At 36.3% G+C, this 21,369-nt stretch overlaps 2 protein-coding genes across 9 annotated transcripts in view; both read left to right on the top strand.

Annotated features, from left to right (window-relative positions):
- Nucleotides 1-1,282, top strand: part of LOC107718981 (calpain-5-like) — a 30,257-nt gene extending 28,975 nt beyond the window's left edge. Inside the window, exons 13-14 of the mRNA XM_016526255.1 lie at nt 583-719; nt 884-1,282. Coding sequence (XP_016381741.1) covers nt 583-719; nt 884-1,066 — 320 coding nt within the window. The 3' untranslated portion in view covers nt 1,067-1,282. The remainder of the gene's footprint in view (nt 1-582; nt 720-883) is intronic.
- A 6,688-nt stretch (nt 1,283-7,970) lies between these two features.
- The window catches only part of LOC107718980 (unconventional myosin-VIIa-like), a 42,654-nt gene continuing 29,255 nt past the window's right edge, over nt 7,971-21,369 (top strand). For 3 of the 8 annotated variants that reach the window (XM_016526254.1, XM_016526253.1, XM_016526246.1), the window contains exons 1-10: nt 8,027-8,273; nt 13,437-13,500; nt 13,946-14,059; nt 14,223-14,375; nt 16,435-16,619; nt 16,744-16,865; nt 18,472-18,614; nt 18,716-18,829; nt 19,480-19,633; nt 19,734-19,810. In XM_016526254.1, coding sequence (XP_016381740.1) covers nt 13,483-13,500; nt 13,946-14,059; nt 14,223-14,375; nt 16,435-16,619; nt 16,744-16,865; nt 18,472-18,614; nt 18,716-18,829; nt 19,480-19,633; nt 19,734-19,810 — 1,080 coding nt within the window. In that variant the 5' untranslated portion in view covers nt 8,027-8,273; nt 13,437-13,482. Of the gene's footprint in view, nt 8,278-8,387; nt 8,431-13,436; nt 13,501-13,945; nt 14,060-14,222; nt 14,376-16,434; nt 16,620-16,743; nt 16,866-17,054; nt 17,083-17,206; nt 17,329-18,471; nt 18,615-18,715; nt 18,830-19,479; nt 19,634-19,733; nt 19,811-21,369 lie in introns of all 8 variants that reach the window. The other 5 variants (XM_016526251.1, XM_016526249.1, XM_016526247.1 and 2 more) reach the window with 5 other exon arrangements.

The following is a 21,369-nucleotide window of genomic DNA, read 5'->3' as shown; positions in this document are numbered from 1 at the left end:
CCGATCTTGTGAATGTTGGTCACTGTGGGTGAGTGAGTGAGTGAGTGGGTGGGTGGGTGAGTGGGTGGGTGAGTGAGTGAGTGAGTGGTTGAATGCAGGGTGTTTTATGGAGTTTGGTGACTAAAACTTTTTTGTAGCAGATTAATAAAGCTGTTGGTTTGATATCAGAATTCAGTTTGTTTGGTTGTTCAGAGAAAACTGGTGTTTTCTCCACTTTAGTTGTTACCTAGCTACAGTGGTAAACATGTATTCACAGTGATGATGTAAACATGCAAAAATTATGCGAGAGCTGGAAATAAATTACATTTTAAAATATATTCAAACAGAAAAACTGTTATTTTAAATTGTAATAATATTTGCAATATTGCTGATTTAACAGTGTTTTGATCAAATAAATGGTGAGCATAAGAATAAAGAATAACAGTCTTATGTCATGCTATTTTGCTTGTCAAATAGAAATATCTTGTTTCTATTGTTTACATAGAAATATCTTGTTTACAGTGTGTCATTGGTATAGGCAGTAGATTAATGCATTGAATCCTGTCATATAAAGTGTCTTGCTGACATGTCTTTTTTCTTTAGCCTCTGACCCATATGTGATCATCACCTGTGAGGGGGAGAAGGTTCGCTCCCCTGTGCATAAAGACACACGCTGCCCTAATTTTGACATAAAGGGAATATTCTACCGCAAAAAGCCAAAGGAAGGCATTCACATCGAGGTGAGTTGGAAGTACTTAATTACATCTATTCCTCCTTCAGTCCTTTTCACCAACTGCTACAGATCTCCTTGGTCTGTACACTGATCTGTTCCACTCACCTTATTTCTGCTTTTCTTCTCTATTTCTCCTGCTTAACCCTTCTGACTGCTCCATGCCGATCTCAGATCTACAATAAGAATGTGATTGTTGACACCTTCCTGGGTCAGGTGACCCTCTTTAGTGACCCTAACGACCGCCAAGAGCAGCACACGGTCTATCTTAAAGACAAGGGTAGTCGCCAAGACAACAACCTTTCAGGCACACTGACTGTACGTGTGATCACCTGCACCAATTTAACCAACATCTGATCGGAAACTAAACGCAGACTTGTGCATCCTGCCACTTCACTCTCTGCTTGGGTTCCTCGTTCACCCACAAGGTTTTTTGCCCTCTTAATTTTCTAATAATTTTTTTTTTTCAGTAAACGGTTAGTTGACCCTAAAAAAGTTCTGTCACTATTTACTCACCCTCATGTCTTTCCAAACCTTTTGCTGTTCATTTTTCAGTGGAGCGAAGTATAATGAATCTTAATGACCACATCCATAAAGCTCTTAAAGGGACAGTTCGCGCAAAACTGAAAAATCTGTCATCATTTTCTCACCCTCAAGTTGTTCCAAACCTGTATGGGGTACTTTCTTCTGTTGAACACAAAAGAAGATATTTTGAAGAATGTTCATAACCAAACAGTTTGGTTACCAACATTCTTCAAAATATCTTCTTTTGTGTTCAACAGAAGAAATACATTTTTACAGGTTCGGAACAACTTGAGGGTAATAATGGCAGAATTTTCAGTTTTGACAGAACTATCGCTTTAAAAGCATCGTAAATGTATTCCATACAGTATATTCCAAATCTTTTGTAACCGTATATGAGGCATAGACCTTAGTCAGGGTAGTGGCATATTTAATTTTTGACAGGAACAAAAGCGAGGCTGTGGGGGATAGAAGTACAGTGAGTTCAGTGGATTGTACTGTTGTTTAACATCATACCAATTGTTCAGCTGACAAAATGCCCTTCTGAAAAAAAAACTTTCAGGAGACAAACACTCCATAAAACTGTTTTTAAAGTTGTGAGTTGTGAAAATGACACAATCTAAACCCTTTATGCATGCCATTGCAAAGACTGTAATATGGTGTCTAGTCTGAATAAGGTCTATAGACTGAAATCTAAGTCATTATTCAGTGATAATCTTCCGCTCTAGTGAGCTGTTATCTTGAGAACTCCTTGTGACTAGATTGAAAAAGTGAGTTGAACTTGTTCATTTTGATTCATGAACAAACCGTTCAACTTGTGAGTCTTTTTAGTGAACCGTTTGATCTGAATCACATATCAGTTCTCGAGTTCTAACTGAATGACCACTGTTCCATGATTCATTCATTCACTTTCCAGTGGTTCTCGATTTAACGGTTCACTGGAGTGGAAGATTATAGGTGAATAATGAATTCAGTTTCGCATGGTATAACTATCATTTCGCTTCAGAAGATTTCGAATAAGTTATATGGACCACTTGTATGATGTTTGGAGTCTGTTTGGAGCTTGGCAGACTGTTGTATGGAAAATAGCTGATTCCAGAATTTTTCTTTCATGTTCCATGAAACACGGCTAGTGTGCAAAATGACAACGAGTAAATAATAACAAAATTTATTTTCTGGATGAACTATTATTTTAATACCACCTAGTAATGATCAGATATTGTAATAAAGGGCTATGCATTATGTTTGCATGAGCAGCTGAAGTGGTCTAAGGTAGAATTAGGTCCTTTAGGAGCCCTAGTCACATGATCAGCCACGTCTCGTCTGCCAGATCACTGAATGCAGCCCAGCCCTGGGAAATGATTCAAATACGATTTTTCCCTTGTCTCTCTTTCCATCCCTTCTCTCCTCCACGCACTCAGTCATCAAATATTCAGTCAGTGTCAACAAGTGTGCCCGTTCACACAGTTTCCTTCAAGATGCACAGTGACGTGGAGGTCCACCTGATTACAGAGACCTTGATCTTTAGCCAGACCTGATCAGCTCTCATTTAGCTGAAAGATTTCAGTGACCGGTGGGCCGCAGCAGGCACTTCTTTGGATTCTCCAGGTCGCGTTGCTTAGCAACAGGAGTCTGGAAAAGAGCCTACTGGAGCATGAAGACTCAAGTGGACCCACAGCCAAAAGCCCACCTGGACTGTCCACCATGCCATTCTTTGCCTGAAAACATGGATGGGCATTATAAAAATGCCAGGAGGTTTGATAAGCATTTTACCTTTTTGTGCGTGTGTGTGTGTTTTTGGGTGACCAGATAGTCCTGATTTAGTGAGTCCTACATCCCGACAAAGTTATATTTAGGATGACATTTTTCCTAATAATTTGTATTGGCTTTAGTTTGACAGCTATAAACAGTGTTTTAAAATGTCATCGCTATGATTTTTCTATCATTAGAAACCAGCAGTTTCTAGTGTGTAGCTGTTCATAACGAGATGTTTTTGAAGTCAGCTTATGTGGCCCTTTTGACCGGTGTTATTGTAGTATTATTTTTATACTATTTTGTTTTTTATTAATATTTTGAAGTAGCCTTTAGCCTCGGTTTCATTTTAATTTCAGTTTTAGTAATTTTGTTATTTGCTTTTTCATTTTTTAGATTATTTTACTACATTTCTGTTTCTTTAAGTTCTAGTTTTTTAGTGCTTCTGTTTTAAAAATGTTTTGTTTCAATTGTTACCAAGGCAACATTTCTCATTTCGTCTCAAATTCCTTAGTTTTTCATCTGATATTTTTACATTTTCTTTTCTTTCAGCTTTCAAACCAAAAAAAGATATTTAATTTATTTAAAAGATATTTAAAAACAATAACAACACTGCTTCGATCCACTAACAGATGTTGTTGCATTGTCCTTACAATATAGAGAAGTGCTAACATGCACATTCATAATTGTGCAAATGACAAAAACGTGATGACAAATTAGAAGTACACGCTAGTATTTTATTGGCTGACATTTTCCCACATCATCTTAAAACAATAAATGGAGAAATCTTAAGATAAAAACTTTTGCTTTTATTTACAACATAAGAATTATCGTTTAGGTTTGATTCATTGTAGTGTGACCAAAAGATCAGATGTATCCAAGACTTTTTATATAACAGTGTTTCTTAAATTCAAATTTGTTCGTAGACTGTTTTGAATTAAAACAAGTATCAAATCTGGCCGAAATTTGCTTATACTCTATGTAAGCATGTATCCCGATTTTGTTATCGTGGTTGTCTGGTCACCCAGGTGTATGAGTGTTTGTGATCCACTAGCCCTCAAACATAACCTAAGGACCATTAAAAGGTAATACATGTTTAAATCAAAGGGAAATCAGTGCTAGCGGTGCTCAAAGGATGAAGAGCAGGCCTTTGGACCCACAAATATCTTTACCTCACTCTTGCTCTGAGGATCGCGAGACTGTAAAACAAGGATTTGTCTGTGTCTTAATGACTTTCTAGTCAGACTCCTGCCAAACAGCATGGGCCATTGTTTGAGATACGCTAGAACTGCTGCACGATTGCATTAACAGACGTTCTGTACTTAAGAGAAGATCCCTCGTTTTGTCTCTCAACTCCTCTTGACAATGAATAACTACACCTTAACTACAGACCCGTGGTGACTATCATCACCAGCTTTGTGTCCTTTCCAATGGCTAGTTGTGCTGTTCCACCAGAGACTGCTACAGAACTCTTTGTGCACTACAGTGTCTTTGTTTATGCTTTCATTCACTATAAGTGAGTTTTGGAAAACAGAAATAAGTCCAGATCACTCATTTATCATGGTTGGATATGTTTTAGCATCCTCTCGTGTCTTTTTATTTGAATGTCAGCTACACTGCTATGATTTCTGCAGTGTGTTGAGCTGGAAATTTGAGGATTTATTCCTTCACAAGTCATGTTTGCTAATTTCAGTTCATATTATTTTTTTTATATTGCCTCTGAAGTATTATTTTTGTTACCTTGTGTAAAGTTTCTTTAATAATCTGTTTTTATTTTTTCCACAATGAAACAGATGTGAAGGCCAAATGGTACATGAGTTATCATGAGCCTGTTTGCCATTTTTAATATTGTGTGTCAAAAATGTAGCATAAGTATCTCAAATATTAGGTTATAATGACTGTTTATAAAATTTTTAATGTTTCTAAAGTTGAGCCACTGATCCAAGTGAATAATGACACTCAAACTTGGAGGAACAAGAAAAGATAGCAAAGTAGGAAGAAGAGAAACACAAAGAGGTGTTATATACCAGGTTTGAACAATACAGTGCCAATCAGAGTAACAATGTTGGATGACAAGACCACGCTCAAACCCCGTGGATTAGCCTTTGGCAAAATGTGGTACATCGGAGACAAACTGATTTTATTCAGGCATGAATGAAGCTTTTTCTTTAGCTCTGTTACATTTCAGTTTTTATACAACCAGATTGAATCCACAACAATAGCCCAGTCATTCTTTTACATCATTTGTTCCTCCACCGGCCAGATTATGACGTGTAAACAGGGGATTTAGCAAACAAAATTTCTTGTCTGTGGATGGATTTTACTTATCTCCTTTTTGACCTCTGTGACTGACTGATTTAGATAATAGCAATTTGTACTGAGCAGAGAGATGTTATATTGATAGTATAAATTCAAACAGCAACATTTTAACAGAAAATTCAAATGAAGTTTAAGGCAACAATTTTGCTTTTCCCATATATTTATTTCCCTGAAGTCTAACACTCTGGCTCTGTTGCGCTATCAAAACATTGCTCTGTTTGTTTGAGCAATCCCACCAGCAACATTGGCTTAACCAATGGGATGAGTGTGGGGCGGGGCTATCTGTTTATATGACCAATAACAGACGAGGGGCTTGTACTGGAATTTGTGCACTTCTGTTAGGTAACGTGTGCAGAAATTACACACCTTATACCGTTTAATCTGACTAAACAAACTAATAAATAGCCTTAAATCTCTTCAGCTGTTAAAGACAACAAAGCTTTCATTCTTCATTTCACTTTGTTTCATCCAAAGCTTAAATTTGTATTTGTTGTTTTGTTTTTGAAGAGAATGCTGTGAAAGATGCCAATGTGCCAGTACAGTTGGAGCCATATGCATTTCCTGTTTTTTTTCTGTCTATTTTGCCAAATAACATAAGTAGCCAATGGCTTATAATAAGAACTGTTCAAATGCCTTTTAATGTCAAACATTTTTTATGTATTTTGATTGTTCACGTTTTCTTTAATTATTACTGACACAAGTTTAATTTTCTTTGGCCCTGGCCATACGACAGAACAATGATGTTTAAATGGTTAGAAGGTCCTGGTTCACTCAAATTGTAGTGCATGCTTCAGATCAAATAGAGGAACTTTTGCCATGTCGTGTCAAGTTGATCTTGATGCTGTTTCCTTGTGCAAGTGTAATTTTACATTGCATGTGGGTTTGTGTTCGTTTACGAACAGGTTTTATACACAGTATGAATTTATACAGTAACTTATACACTGTTTGCACAGCTAATGCAATGTACTTATGAAGGAAACATAAACATATTTGCAGAGATTGCCCAGTTTCACTCTCTTGCGTAATTTATTCACAATCTCAACATGTATTATGTCTGTAGAGACTTTTAACTTCCTCTGAATCACTGGCATTGTTTTGACTCATACGATCACGTGAATGGCGTTCCTGAGTGTCTCCGTTGGCTGTTATTTGCTCTCTGTGATGTTACTGGCTCTTTGGTCTTGACTGCTGCATGTACTTTGGCTGAGTGAACCTCTTTTCTTCAAAACACGACGTCACAAATGCTGTCATGCCACGTTGGACTTTCTCTACGCATCTTGATAGAGTACAGCCTTAATAACCAGTGAATGCTTGTGGAGCGAGTGAATTCTATCGCTCTTTGTCATTTTTTGACATGGGTCAGACGTCCAGAGAATGAGCTTGTGATACTCTTGTATTTTTTCTGCTGATGTTGAACTTGAAACTGAAGTGTCTGTATACACATAAACAGAAATATACAAAATATCTTGCATGGTATCATTCTATGAAACATAGCTGATATTATCTTTCTAACAAGTATCTTTTATCAGCATTTTATACTCCTTTGTTTACTGTTTTATATCTAGCCATGAATCTTGTGTTAAAAAACAACAACAAACAGACAGACAGACACAGACATATATAGTATATCTTTACTGATTGTAGTACAGGTTTCTGTATCTTATTTCTGTTTAAATGTGTTTTATTTTGCGTGGAAGTCTCTCCTGGGTTACACTGTGGTTATTTGATATACTTATTTGAAGTACTTATTTTTATTTCTTTTGTATTTTGTCAACTTGTGGCATGACTTTAAAATAAAAGATAAAAAAATCTTGCTGCAGTATTTCATTGAGTTGTTCCACGCATCAGGATGTTTGATATGAAAGCGTTTTTTCGTGATATGTGTGTTTTTTTTTCACCTCACTGATCCACTATTCCAGTTAATTTGGTCAAATTACATTTTATTTTAGTAATTAATTAAATTTTTTTGGTTTGGTTTGCTTTTGTGCAACGGGATGTTTGATGATGTGAAGAAGAGTTTCTTTATTTTCTCACCTCACTGATGCTCCACTTTTCAAGTTAACTTGGTCAAATTACATGTTTTATTTTATTTTATTTTCCCTAACTCTATTTAATTATTTTAACTTTTTGTTTTGTTTTGATTTTTGTTTTGACATTGCAACATGAAAGTGAGTAAATAATGAATTTTAATGAATGTTTTTATCTTTTGAGTCATAGAAATCAATGTGAAAAAGTGATAGATTAATTCTAATTTAATTCAAAGTTCAAACTGATCCTCCTCATTTTACTTCAGATTAGTTTCTTTGATTAGAAAACGGTCAGGAAAAATCAATATGATACTTTAATATTTAAATATGTTTTTCAAACTATTAAAAGAGCCTTGACTGTATTATTTTGATCACTTTGTCTGGTTATTTATGGATGTTGTATACTTTGGATTCAAGCCATTTCCATTTAAACTTTACATTCATTGAATCAGGCACACCCAGCATCCATTTATAGATACAAAAGCTTGACCTTTTCATGTTCAGTTTTCAGAGGAGCTTGAGGCAAGAGAGAGTAACGGGAAACTAGAGACCATGTACTTCAGATGAAGTGACCAGCAGACCTTTGTGTCAAGGCCTTCCCTCCCCCACAGTGACCGCCCGCTGTTAACCCTGCCTCCCTCTAAGCTGGATCAGGAGTGCCATTGAAGGACACGCTGCATGCTTTCCTGCTGCATTACCCAGCATCCCACAGCAACAGGTAGCCCACAGTAGGACATACGTAAGAGGACAACTGAGTGACTGCGGAAAAGTATACTTATCCTCTGATATAATTTATACCTGTCAATCACCTGACTGCAGATCAGCTCTTGAACCTGGACGTGTGGACATAACAGCTAGAGACAGAAGGACGGAGAGATAGAGGTGTAGAGGACAGAAGAAGAAGAGAGAGCAGAACGCAAGACAAACACTTGAGTCACTGTGAAGTGAGTAAGTGTTCATACTCATGGCTTAGCCGTCCAGCACCTCATGCTCTTTTAAGGCTTTACGGAAAGCTACTTACTGCTGACTGTTTTCTGCTCTGCTGCGCTCTGTACCAGGCCTCAGGAGGAACCATTTATGCCTTCCTACAGTTAGCTGAGAGTGAGTGTTATTTTACTGTCAGAAAATCCTTAACATAAGCAAAAAAATACAAAAATTCCAATGTTAAAAATATTTTAACATTTTTTTTTAAATGAGATGGATTTACTGGAGAAGCCTAGACCTGTTTTCAGATAAATGTTATTTTATTTTATTTCATTTAGCTTTTTGTTGTTTTGTTTTGTTTTAATTCAAATATCTTGAATTAATTTAAGATTAATGCATTTTTTTAAATTAAGTTTTTACCCCATTGGCAAATAGATTATTCTTGTTTTAATCACGAGTACAATTTAGCAAGGTTTATGCTTAAAACAAGAATAAACAGCCTGTAAAGTGAGAAACATTATATATAACAAGTCTTGATATCTCACACAAGTTTGCTTCAAGTTGGGATATTTATTATAATACTGTATATGTAAGGATATTTAAATATATTTCCTGGAAAACAAGACAAAAATAACCATTATTATTGTTGTTATATTGTATTGTATTTATTTATTATTTTATTACATTATTTTTATTTATATTTCCTCTTCATTCTAACAGTTTCGAAGCTTTTAAAGTTTTTTAGAGATTTATTTTATGTGTAAAACTGTATTTTATAATCATCCTCATGTGGTTGTGTGGATGGCAAGAAACATCTTAAACCGAGAAGCGAATTGCTTTGACGTGCTGCTGCTTTGACACAGACTCTGAGCTGACAGACACCGAGGATGTGACTGTGTTAATCTGCCTCTGGCACTCACTGAGGTGCTGGATAAAGCAGTTAAGAGTTTAGAGGGGCCACAAGATTTAAGACCTTTAGTGAGTCTTGGCCCAGGGCGAACGACCGCTTATGAAACAAGCCAGATAAACATCTGACCTATAAGTCTAGAAAAACATGAGCAGTATTAAGGGAACGCTTTCATTGGTTATTCAACACTTCACTGTTAAGTTATTCATTGATTTTAGGAGCAGCATATTAATTCTGTGCATCCTATGTTTGCTCTATGCAGGGTGTTCTTTGTTACAGCTGGAAGTGCATTGTGGGATGCAATTATGGCAGAGTGCTCCTCAAAATGTGTTTCTGGCATTAAACTGATCCCATACAGTGTGAGATTAGATGTGGTTAGGCGAGAAAAGCCAGACAGTTTGCGATCTATAATCTCTTTTAATGTGCTAGAATGATATAGCAGGTTGTTTTCATTTTTGGCAGATGCTTTTTCTTCTCTAAAATGCCAGTGTTAACTAAAACCTAGTGTGTAGAAATCTTCTACAGAAACGTTCTCTAGTTCTTAGTTATGCATCTCCAAATGTTAAATGCTATTGTTGTTTATCCTTACATTTTCAACTCAGTTATTAAAACTAAAAAGTGTAGTGTAGTTAGTACCTAGTTTAATTACTTAAAAGTCTGGGTAGCTTGGCAGGCTACAGTTTCAAAGCTTCCCTGATATTCAAAAGTGCATATAATTTATAGTCTTGTTAATAGAGTGTTGCAGTGATGTATTTTTGTTGGCTATCCTGGAACTTCGGAAGTCACCATGGTTGCCTCAAAAAAAAAAAAAAAAAAAAAGCAATAGGATTTTTCCATTGGCTTTTGGTTTATCTAAGAAAATAAGCTGCTACAAACAACTTTATGATTCTCACCTGTTTTGTTCATCATGATAATTTTCATAAATGAACACAACTTTTATGAGTTTTGTAGCCTAAATACAATCTCCAGTAGTAAAAAGGTAAACGTAGGCTATAAACGCTCTTCACCACAGTTGCATTCTTCAACGTAAACATCACTAACCTTCCGACGACTCTTTCAGTCTTGATTTAACTGAAAGTTTGAGTAAAAATAGTTTGCAAGAACAGGATTATAAACACAACGAAACTGTGAATATGGACTAGCGAGTAGATACTAGAGTTTATCCATTCAGAGTGATGACTTGTTAGCAACCCCCTTTTTTAAGACAAGTAAAAACTTTTTTTTTTAAATCACAAGTGGGTATTATTGATGTATTTATGTTTATGTTTGTATGTATTTATGTAGAATAAAATGCAAAAATATTATGAGCTTGTATTAACCACAGACATTATTTCAGGCATTATTTAACCAAAAATCCATTTTAAAAACCCTTTGATTTCAGGACGATAGAACCAGAAGTAGAACTCTGTATATAAGCAGGTAGGAATGGACACAAGTCGGTATTCTTGTGAATAATCTCAGAAATAATTTCTCAAAGAATCCTGTGTGCATCTCAGTTTAGAGGACAACGCTGAGAGCAGTTCTGTGTTTGACCATGTGACACACTGACATACTGTCAGTCTCTCAGTGTTTGTAAAAACTCAAACTAGCAAAAGCCAAGTGCATCTACTGACTTATATCTATACCAAACCATTAATTCATTTAGGCATTGTACAGCTTTTCTGAATTCGTTTTTTCTTTAACAAATATCAAATTTTTAAAAACAAAATTGGCCTTTATACTATGTGATTAACATCCATGCTAATCTTCTTATTGAGTGTGCCATGAGGAAACACATGCCTCAGTCTCACTCCCCAAACTACATTCTCACATCTAACCTGATAATAGTGACATAAACCTATCAAACTCTAAAAATAGATCTGAGGCAGCTAAGCAAGGTATTTTTTATAATGTCTGCTCATGACGCAGGTGAACTTGTAATCAGTTATGCAGTGTTGAAAAGACAAGGAAATGATTCAGCTGGAATATTCAAACGGCACGTTGCTTAGCGGCGACTGGCGAGCTTATCCAGAGGAATCTGTGTAAGCTCCTAAAGACTCCCTCTCCCTCCCGCTGCTCACCTGACATACACTGAGCTACTGCTTAACCCTATGGAGTCTGGAGCATTGAATCAGTTATTTTATTATGTAATATAAAATCTTTTAAAGGTATAGTGTATGTGTCAAGGTCAGATCGACAACATTTTTGTCTTAAGTAGGGCCAATCTTTAGATGATTTAAGAGCAGAAATATGAAGCTTATCTTTTTTTTAAAGCACTTAAGTATTCTGTAAGTATTAAAACGTGTGAGTTATTAGCACTGTAAAGCCGTTTAAATCAATTTTTGCAGTCATTTTAGGTTTTTTGGGATCATGGTATTGCATCGTCATGGTAACAAAGCTGTAAAATTGGATATAAATTTACACAAAAAATACACTCAATTCAAAGTAAAACTCATTGTTTACATCTTGTGGTTATGCTATGGAAATGAGTATTCACTTCCATTGTAACTGTTTTACTGTAAACCCCAATCTTCTTTTTAAAAGAAAAGGAGGTATATATCTTAATTAATTTCTGTGATAATCAGCATTATGCCACAAATGCTGTAGACTGAGCTTAACTTGAACTGAACTCACAACGTGGAATATATTTCTTTAATGCAAGTTTATTCATTGATCATAAGAGGGCTCGAAGATCAACAAGAGCTTGAAGTTTCTGAGGTTTTGAGATCTGGTTATTCCTAGTGATCAGACAATTAAAAAAAAACATTCAAAGGCGCACAAAACACTGCCAATAAAAGGGACAAGGAATACAGTTATTCTTGAACATTGGCGCTTAATCATGGTGGTGAAAACTTTAGAGATGAGTCTATGTGGGGTTGACAGTGCAAATTGTTCCTTTGACCTACTCTGCAGGCCAATTAGCAGAGTCTCATCTAAGCTGTCTGTCTGCTCTCCTGACGGCTCTTTCAGTGATGTTACGATATGGACAGTTATGTCGTTGCCTCTCAATCATAGAAACCTTCAATCCATTAGCTTGTTCTTGTCATTGTAAGTGACTAATTCCAGACCACAGTCTATTAGCCTTTAAATCAGTGAGGGAAGCTCATTGTCTTGTGGGTTTCATGCACTGTGCTTCATGCTGGTTGTAATGACATGTAGTGTGTAAGGACATGAGGATGCTCTGCCTGAATAAAACTATTGTTGAATCTGCTTCCACAGCTGTGTAATTATCCTTAGTAGCACAGGGTGTTAATACATACATCAAGTATATTTGGTATCAGGCAGTTGCTTCAAGTAACTACAAGTGGTATATTATTTAAAAGGCGTTCTGTGTGATATTCTGTAGTGCTAATAATGTCTTTCTAACAACCATGGTGTGGACAGTCTTAATCTTATCTTCCAATAACCCCTGATTTGTGGTTTTCATTGCAGGATGGGATGCCACAATGGCTGATCTGGTATCCTCAACTGTACTTGACTGATTATTTTCTGTGATGCAGAATTTGCTCAGGGTATCATGTAGCGCTTAAAGGAAATGTGTAGTACATTACCGTTCCAGCATTGAGGATCAGCAAGATTTTTTATTTTTATGTATTTATTTTGTTTATTTAAAAGAAATTAATGCTTTTATTCAGCAAGGATGCATTTAATTGATTGAAAGTGACAGTAATGACAACAAGATTGTTAGAAAAAAATATTTTTCAAATAAACACTGTTCTTTTGAACAGTCAGTAATACAATTTCTGTTGGCCTTTATGTATTGTACGTTTGGTCTAGTCTGTCTGGGTCAGTGTCTACTTTGTAATTTGACCCACATTGTTAATAGAATTAGCTATTCTGTTCTCTGCAAAGTTAGAGATGTTTTTGGTCTTTAATATTCTGGGGATTAGTAGATCCATACTAGTAAAGCTATATTGTGAAAATGATCCTTCATTATAATTTTAAATATACCCCAACAGGGTCGTTTTAAAATTTATGATGCAGTGAGAATCTTTGATCAGATTCTAGGAAATGTGTCTTCAGAGTGCACTTATGCTATTCTGATACAGGCTCACAGGTTCTTGCTTTTATTAAAAAGATCTTAATATCTTTTTAAATAATTGATTGCAAAGTCCTAGGGTGTGGAATGTGCTGTCACGTACAGCCTGTTTCTTTCCTATAGATATATTTCTTCACTTCATAGAGTACAGCAGGGTTATTTGACCTTTGCTTTGATCTTTTTTTAATTTGATCTAACTTTACATTTAATTTTTAATGATTTCTTTTTCTCTCCTTCCCTTTATTTTATCCTGTATAGGTCCCTCACATGGTGACTTCTAATGTGAAAACTCTAAACCAGAAACATGGTCATTCTGCAACAGGTAAGGCTTGTTCTCATGCTCTTGCTCAATGTTCAACTTTTTACTTTACTTGTTCACCCAAAAATGAAAATTCTGTCATCATTTACTCACTCTCAACTTGTTCCAAACCTGTTTGAGTTTCTTTCTTTCTTTCTTTGAACACAAAAAACAAGATATTTTGAAGAATGTTGGTAACCAAACAGTTGACGGTAGCCATTGACTTCCAGAATATGGAAAATAATACCATTGAAGTCAATGGTTACCATCAGCTGTTTGGTTACCAACATTCTTCAAAATAACTTCTTTTGTGTTCAACAGAAGAAAGTACCTCATAGAGGTTAGGAACAAGTGAAGGGTGAGTAAATGATGGCAGAATTTTCATTTTTGGCCGAACTCTCCATTTAAATGATTGTTTTTGCCGTTTTTCCAATGACAAAAATTTGGTTTTTGATTGGTTGTCTCATAGGGGGAGTATGTCTGGTTGGATCTCAGTACAGGCCGTGAGTTTGACGTCCCTTTTGGCGCCGTGGTCAAACTCTGTGACTCTGGTCATATCCAGGTCTTGGATGATGAAGGAAAGGTGGGTCTTTCAGTGTGTACCACTCATAATAGCACCCAACATGTGAGAAAAGACCAGTTAGTGAACTATACATGCTCTTTCTCTACCAATCAGAAAGGAGGTTTAATTGAATGTTGAATTTTATATCAGTTTTATTAGTAATAGTCGGTATTTTCCCATGTAGGAGCACCGGATTTGTCTTCAGAATGCTACAAACATCAAGCCCATGCACCCAACCTCCATTCAAGGGGTGGAGGACATGATCCGTCTCGGGGACCTGAATGAAGCTGGTATCCTCAGAAATCTCCTGATCCGTTACAACGACAGGGTCATATATGTAAGCGTGACCTTTAGCATTTCTCTATCTGGTGACATTCTTTTTATTACTGTGGAACCTAGTAAGGCTGCATGGGAAACTTCATGATTGGGCTCAAACATCATAATAATTATTTTGTCAAATATTGTGATTACAATATTTAAACGCAATTACAATATGAAAAACATTTAACATCTCACATTGCACCTCAAATTGCAACATTTAGACTACACAGACTATTGCATAATGTTAACCAATAGTCAAATTCAGATTTAGGGCTTATTTGATCAAATTCAAGTCTATGTTTTTCTCACTGAGCATACTCTTTCACAAAAAAATTACATTGGATTATAGAAGTAAAATGGGTCGAAAACAGCAAAATGCTGACTTTAAATTGCAGTTGACATTGGCTTGTTGCTGCTTCACATTAATTGTAAGCCACTGAAATACATTTTTTAAAGATTATATGCTTTAAAGCTCATTCACTCAGAAAAATAGACTGTCGTTAGAACATTGGCATTGATTTATGACTGTACAATGTATGGAGACCAAAGCATTTTACCTTCATTGTAGTATTTGCAGAACGTGAAATCAGGGCATGTGTTTTCATTCCGTAAAAAGATTGAGAGAAACGAATGAATGATTTGTTTTGGTCTCTTAGATGGTATAGGTTTTTTGCTCATTGTTTTGTTTCAGGCTGCAGATCAAATTGACTTCGTGAAATGTGACCTTTTCTTTTGTTTCATCAAAGAATCTCTTTTAGCCGTTCTCACCACTAGAATACCTAATGTAATGCATTGTAACTTTGTCATAGGCTTTTCAAATGATGCTTGAATCAGTTCAATCACATGGCGTAGGCAAAATGTCCTATTGTAGGGTCATTGCTCTTTTCTGAGGTACACCATTGCTATGACTCATTTGTATGGAAATGTGTTTAGTGCACTTAGCTGCTCAGATTTGTTTACTTTTTGCTTATCTAACCAGAATGTCAGAGGTTTTTCAATCTTCAGTTTTTTGTCACTTGCTCTTTCTTGATGATATAAAGCACATCAGCACTAATGGTTAGTGAATTGGAAGGTCTGACTGATTCATAAAGGCCCACAGTTGTCAAACACAATGCCTAAACTGTTCTTTGTTTAAATTTGTTTTGATGGGATGAAAGATATATGTTTCAGTGATGTTATTCAACTAAGCATAAGAGCTGAAACAAGGAAATTCTGTCATGATATCAGTTTGACAGTTTGAAAGAGGAACAGGAAAGCAATGATGTTGTCTCTATGAATCATAGCATGTTAGATGCAAATGTCATAGATGATTATACAATGTTAAAAAAATCAATACGGTTAATATTTAAACTTACTTTATAATACTTGTATCTGCACATTGAGCCTGGATAGGACAGTCACTGTTTCCCCATCAGTGTTGTTGTTTTTTTTTTAAGTTGCCTTCATTTTTAATAATTTTCTCCAAAAATCCATGGCCCCCAGAATATTTTGTGGGATGAATATCTGTAACATGCCTTTTGTCAAATCTACTGATTTTAAACAAAAGAAAATGTTTTATTCTAGCTTTGTGCATTCTTTTTTCATCAACACTTGAATGTGGGCAAGTGTCATAAAAAAGCAAAATTTTGAACAAAGAGAAAATCTCGTTTTTGTAAAAGACTATATCTGGATCTGATTCAGAATGATGATCAAATCATAGATGGAGTAGATCGCTTCCATCAACACCCCCAAAGCTTGCACAGTCCCAGAAATGACTTGTGGGAGTCAATTGTGACTTCAGTAATAACTCTGAACGATTCACTGACTGAGTGAGTCAGATTCAAACCACAAACTAGTTCAAGACTGTTTTGTGAATGTTTATTAAAAAGAACAGACTCATAAAAGAACAAACACATAAGGCCATTAGTTTGTTAATCAGGCATCACGGGTTGCACTGTGTTCGTTGTTACATCACCTCCTTACGAGATAATGAAACTGTGTGTTTACACACTCAAGAGTTAAATCATTTTAAATTGTCACAATTTTTTTTTACATCTGTAACCACTCAAGTATGTGTTCACACTAATGAATTTCAGACGTACACAGGATCAATCCTGATAGCGGTGAATCCATACCAGCTCCTGCCCATCTACACACCTGATCACATCCGCCTCTACACAAACGAAAAGATAGGAGAGATGCCGCCACACATCTTTGGCATTGCAGACAACTGCTACTTCAGTATGCAAAGAAATAACAAGGACCAGTGCTGTATTATCAGGTAAATCACAGCCTCTAAATGTTTAGGGTAAGTTTAAGGGTTGTTGTTTGTTTTTTTGTTTTTTTTGCCCCATTGTAATTTACTGATTGCTGGCGATAACTCTGTTGACTATGTGTATGTTCAGCGGTGAGTCTGGAGCTGGGAAGACGGAGAGCACCAAGCTTATCTTACAGTTCCTGGCAGCTATCAGCGGCCAACACTCCTGGATTGAGCAGCAGGTTCTGGAGGCCAACCCTATTTTAGAAGGTCAGGAGAATCATCTCTAAACCCAGTGACATAAACCCTACCTGTCTAACACTGATCTAGTGATCGCCAGTGGTAGTTTCAGTGCCAGGTCACATCATAGTCCTGTGATCTGCTCTACACCCTATTAGTAAAGGAGCGTTCACACTATCTTTGGCATTGCAGACAACTGCTACTTCAGTATGCAAAGAAATAACAAGGACCAGTGCTGTATTATCAGGTAAATCACAGCCTCTAAATGTTTAGGGTAAGTTTAAGGGTTGTTGTTTGTTTTTTTGTTTTTTTTGCCCCATTGTAATTTACTGATTGCTGGCGATAACTCTGTTGACTATGTGTATGTTCAGCGGTGAGTCTGGAGCTGGGAAGACGGAGAGCACCAAGCTTATCTTACAGTTCCTGGCAGCTATCAGCGGCCAACACTCCTGGATTGAGCAGCAGGTTCTGGAGGCCAACCCTATTTTAGAAGGTAAGGAGAATCATCTCTAAACCCAGTGACATAAACCCTACCTGTCTAACACTGATCTAGTGACCGCCAGTGGTAGTTTCAGTGCCAGGTCACATCATAGTCCTGTGATCTGCTCTACACCCTATTAGTAAAGGAGCGTTCACAATGAATGTGATTTGGAGTGACAAAGCAACTGGACATCATCAATTTTTAATAAGAGTTGGCGATTTTCTTTGATTTCAAGTGCCTCAGTCGCTCAATCGATTTCAGTCGCTCTCAGTGTGAATGGGGCTTAACACTTCCTCCTTCTGTACCGTATCAGTACTTATTGATTCATGCCAAGCTTCTCACATGCATTAGCCCCATGAGCAAGCTTAAGGCTTTAAACCAGAACTCAGGCTGTTTGTTTACTAAAATGGGTCGATAAACTAACAAACACTTGTGTCACTTGTTAATTTACACTATACTATGAAAGCAGGGTGGTATGCCAATCAGAATAGAATTGAATATTCCTTAAAAATGTCATTCCTAGACTTGAATTGAGTAGGGAAATTTTTTTTTTTTAATTTAAAATTTTAATTTAAGGAAGTAAAAATACAAAAATCAAGTAAGTTTAATGCAATACAATATTTTTTAAGAAAACAATATTCATTAATAAAATAATAATAATAATATTCAATATAATAATATTCCATTTCATTTTTCTATACAAATTAAAGATATCAGTTATCATTCATACAGTATATGTGATATGTCCAGAAGCGTTACTTTATATTAATAACTGATGTTTGAAATTTAAAATGAAAGAAAATTGTGTAAAATTAATATACATCTCTTAATTTAACATAACTTTTTTTTTTTACATACATTTCTTTCATTTTATATATATTTTATACAGTTGATGGCTTAAATTATTTGTTTTGACAGCATAGAACTTAATTTATAGAAATTAGAAAAATGTATTCTGTATTCTCAATTCAAATTCCAACTCTTGATTTGGAAAAAAAAGTCCTTGAATTCAGAACTTTGTTCAACCATGTATGAAAGACAGCTGGGCTTTGTAACTACACAGCAAATGCTTTGCTGTTCTTTCTTCTATGTCTTTAATAAATGTCTAACACTGTGGGATTGAGAATAGTTCCGTTGTTTTCACTGTTCCCACAGCATTTGGTAATGCCAAGACCATACGCAATGACAACTCCAGCCGGTTTGGGAAATACATTGACATTCACTTCAACAAGCAGGGAGCTATCGAGGGGGCAAAGATCGAGCAGTACCTGCTGGAGAAATCAAGAGTTTGCAGACAGGTGAGAGAGGATCGGCAGAACGTGTCTCACTCTGAGTCTCTTTATCATGCTATTGATTATGGTGATGTCAGTGATGGGATTACATTTAACTGTCTTTGTAGGCAGCTGATGAGAGGAACTACCATGTGTTCTACTGTATGCTGGCAGGAATGAGCCCTGATCAGAAGACTAAATTAGGCCTGGGCCTGGCCACAGACTACAATTATCTTACTATGGTGAGGGCCTGTTTTTTTTTTATCAACACAGACTAATGCATTTTCTTGTACGTTATGAAAGCATTTGAATAGACCCTTTCCGTTACAGTAATAGTTCACCCAACAATGAAAATTATCATGTAGTTCTGAACCTGTATGACTTACTTTCTTCTGTAGAACACAAAATGTAATTATTCTGAACAATATTCAAAAAACTGGGTCTGTCGTGCTCCAGTGACAAAATAGATGGCATAAAATTGTCATAAATGTAAGTGGTCCATATAAATTGTGCACTATATTGCAAGTCTTCTGAAGTCATATTGACTACTTTATGATACTTTTATTGTGCTTTTTGTCATTTTGGAGCTTGACAGCGCCAATTCCCATTCACCTTCATTATGTGGAAACAAGCAGCCAAGACATTCTTCAAAAATTCTCCTTTTGTGTTCCATTGAAGAAAATAAATCATACAGGTTTGGAACAAGAGTAAGTCATACAGGTTTCGAAGAGTAAGTGATGATTATTTTTGAGTGAACTGTTCTGATAATATAAAAAGAAAACATATCTTGCTTGTTGATATCCATCTAATGGCAGTAGAGGAACAAAGAGAGTGTGTAAAAGGCTTGCTTGTGCGTGTCCGCTCTGTCCTTCCCTCTTGACCTGTCATCCAGGGTAACTGTACGGTGTGTGAGGGGAGGAATGATATGAAAGAGTACTCCAGCATTCTCTCAGCCATGAAGGTCCTGATGTTTACTGACACTGAAAACTGGGAGATCTCCAAACTGCTGGCTGCCATTCTGCATATGGGCAACCTGCGCTTTGAAGGTAAATATTATTAATGGAAGATGTTATTATTAATAATTGCTCACCCACAAGAGGTGACAGACGAGCTAAATTGCACATATCATTTGTGTTGCCCCAACAGCTCGAACACTGAAGAACCTGGATACCTGTGTGGTGGTTCGCTCACCTGACCTGGCCAAAGCAGCCACTCTGTTAGAGGTGAGGTGCTTGTGTGAACGCATGAGAGAGCTTTAAAGTCACACGAAGTGGCATTTGAAACCCACTTTTTTATTTCTGTAATCTAATTTGTTTGAGTGAAATGCTCATTTCCACCTCACAGTGGAAAAAATAAAAAGGTAACTACAAATTTATGTGACTGTTTATCATTATAAGTAATAGTCTTATTATCTGGATTCCCTAGAAACAGGATATTCAAGCCTGAGACTTTATTTTTAAGCTTTGAAATGAACTGAATGAATGCTACACCTACGTCCCAATTCATCCGCTGGAACACCACTCTCTTGTGAATGCGCGTACGACAGTTAGCAAAAGTTAGAGATTTACGGTTTATAAAGTTTTAAATATGGATATTTTCTTACACAAACGCATCGCTTTGCTTCAGAAGGCCTTTATTAACATCACGGAGCCACGTGGAGCACTTTTTATGATGAATGGATGCACTTTATTGGACTTCAAAATTTCAACACCCATTCTCTGCCATTATAAAACTTGAAAGAACCAGGACATTTTTTAATATAACTCCGATTGTATTCGTCTGAAAGAAGAAAGTCATATACACCTAGGATGGCTTGAGGATGAAATCATGGGGTAATTTTCATTTTTGGGTGAACTATCCCTTTAACATTAACCAATAGACCACACAACCTAGGTAAGGTCAGGTAACGGTCGCTAAATATTTTCCACTGAAGAATTGTTCCGAATAAGGAATGTGAATAAAGTAAAAGGTCCTTGCTCTGCATTAACCCTATACACGTCTCTTAGCTTTGGTTTAATCCCATTTTTGCGTCCATTTATTGCCATCTCAAAGCTGCTGTCACTTGAAGGGGTTTGTTTCTGCTGTCTTGTTCATATTCATCTCTCTCATTAGCTCTGTGGTGGTACTGCGTTATCCGTGTGGTTAAGGGAGGGGAGTTCCAGATAAATGTAGTCATTAGTGAGCATCAGACTTTCTTTCTAATGTTATTATCGTAGACAGTGGCACAGCATGACGAGTCTGTTCAGACTTCCTGCCGGCAGCACAGCTTCAACTAGTCTTTCTGCATATTTCCACTGTCCACAATCTTTGTTCTGTTTTCAGTTTGATTTAAATGGCTGTGGCTCAATGCTGTACCTCAAAACCATTTTCTTTGCTTACGCCTGCCCCCTGGTGGCAAGATATAAAACATCGCAAGCATAGTCAGAAGGGACATTTGAGAATCAATACACTTTTCAGAGCACAATATTTAATTACACTGTAAAAGATATTTAGTGGCTTATTGCTTGTAAAATGTATGTTTCTCTTAAAACTTCTGTAGATTAACAAATATGACTTTCAAAATTATAATAAATTAATGATGAATATTTAAAGGGGTCATATGATGTTGCTAAAAAGAACATTATTTTGTGTATTTGGTGTAATGAAATGTGTTTAAGGTTAAAAAAACAATATTTTCCACATACTGTACATTATTGTTTCTCCTCTATGCACCGCCTCGATTTTTACAAAGCTCATCGTTCTAAAAAAGCGAGGTGTGCTGTGATTGGCCAGCTATCCAGTG

This window comes from Sinocyclocheilus rhinocerous, unplaced genomic scaffold (assembly GCF_001515625.1).
Source record: "Sinocyclocheilus rhinocerous isolate Xijiao unplaced genomic scaffold, SAMN03320098_v1.1 scaffold753, whole genome shotgun sequence".
Taxonomy (NCBI): Eukaryota; Metazoa; Chordata; class Actinopteri; order Cypriniformes; family Cyprinidae; genus Sinocyclocheilus; species Sinocyclocheilus rhinocerous.
The sequence above is the reverse complement of the archived record's forward strand: the minus strand, read 5'-3'. Positions and strand labels throughout refer to the sequence as shown.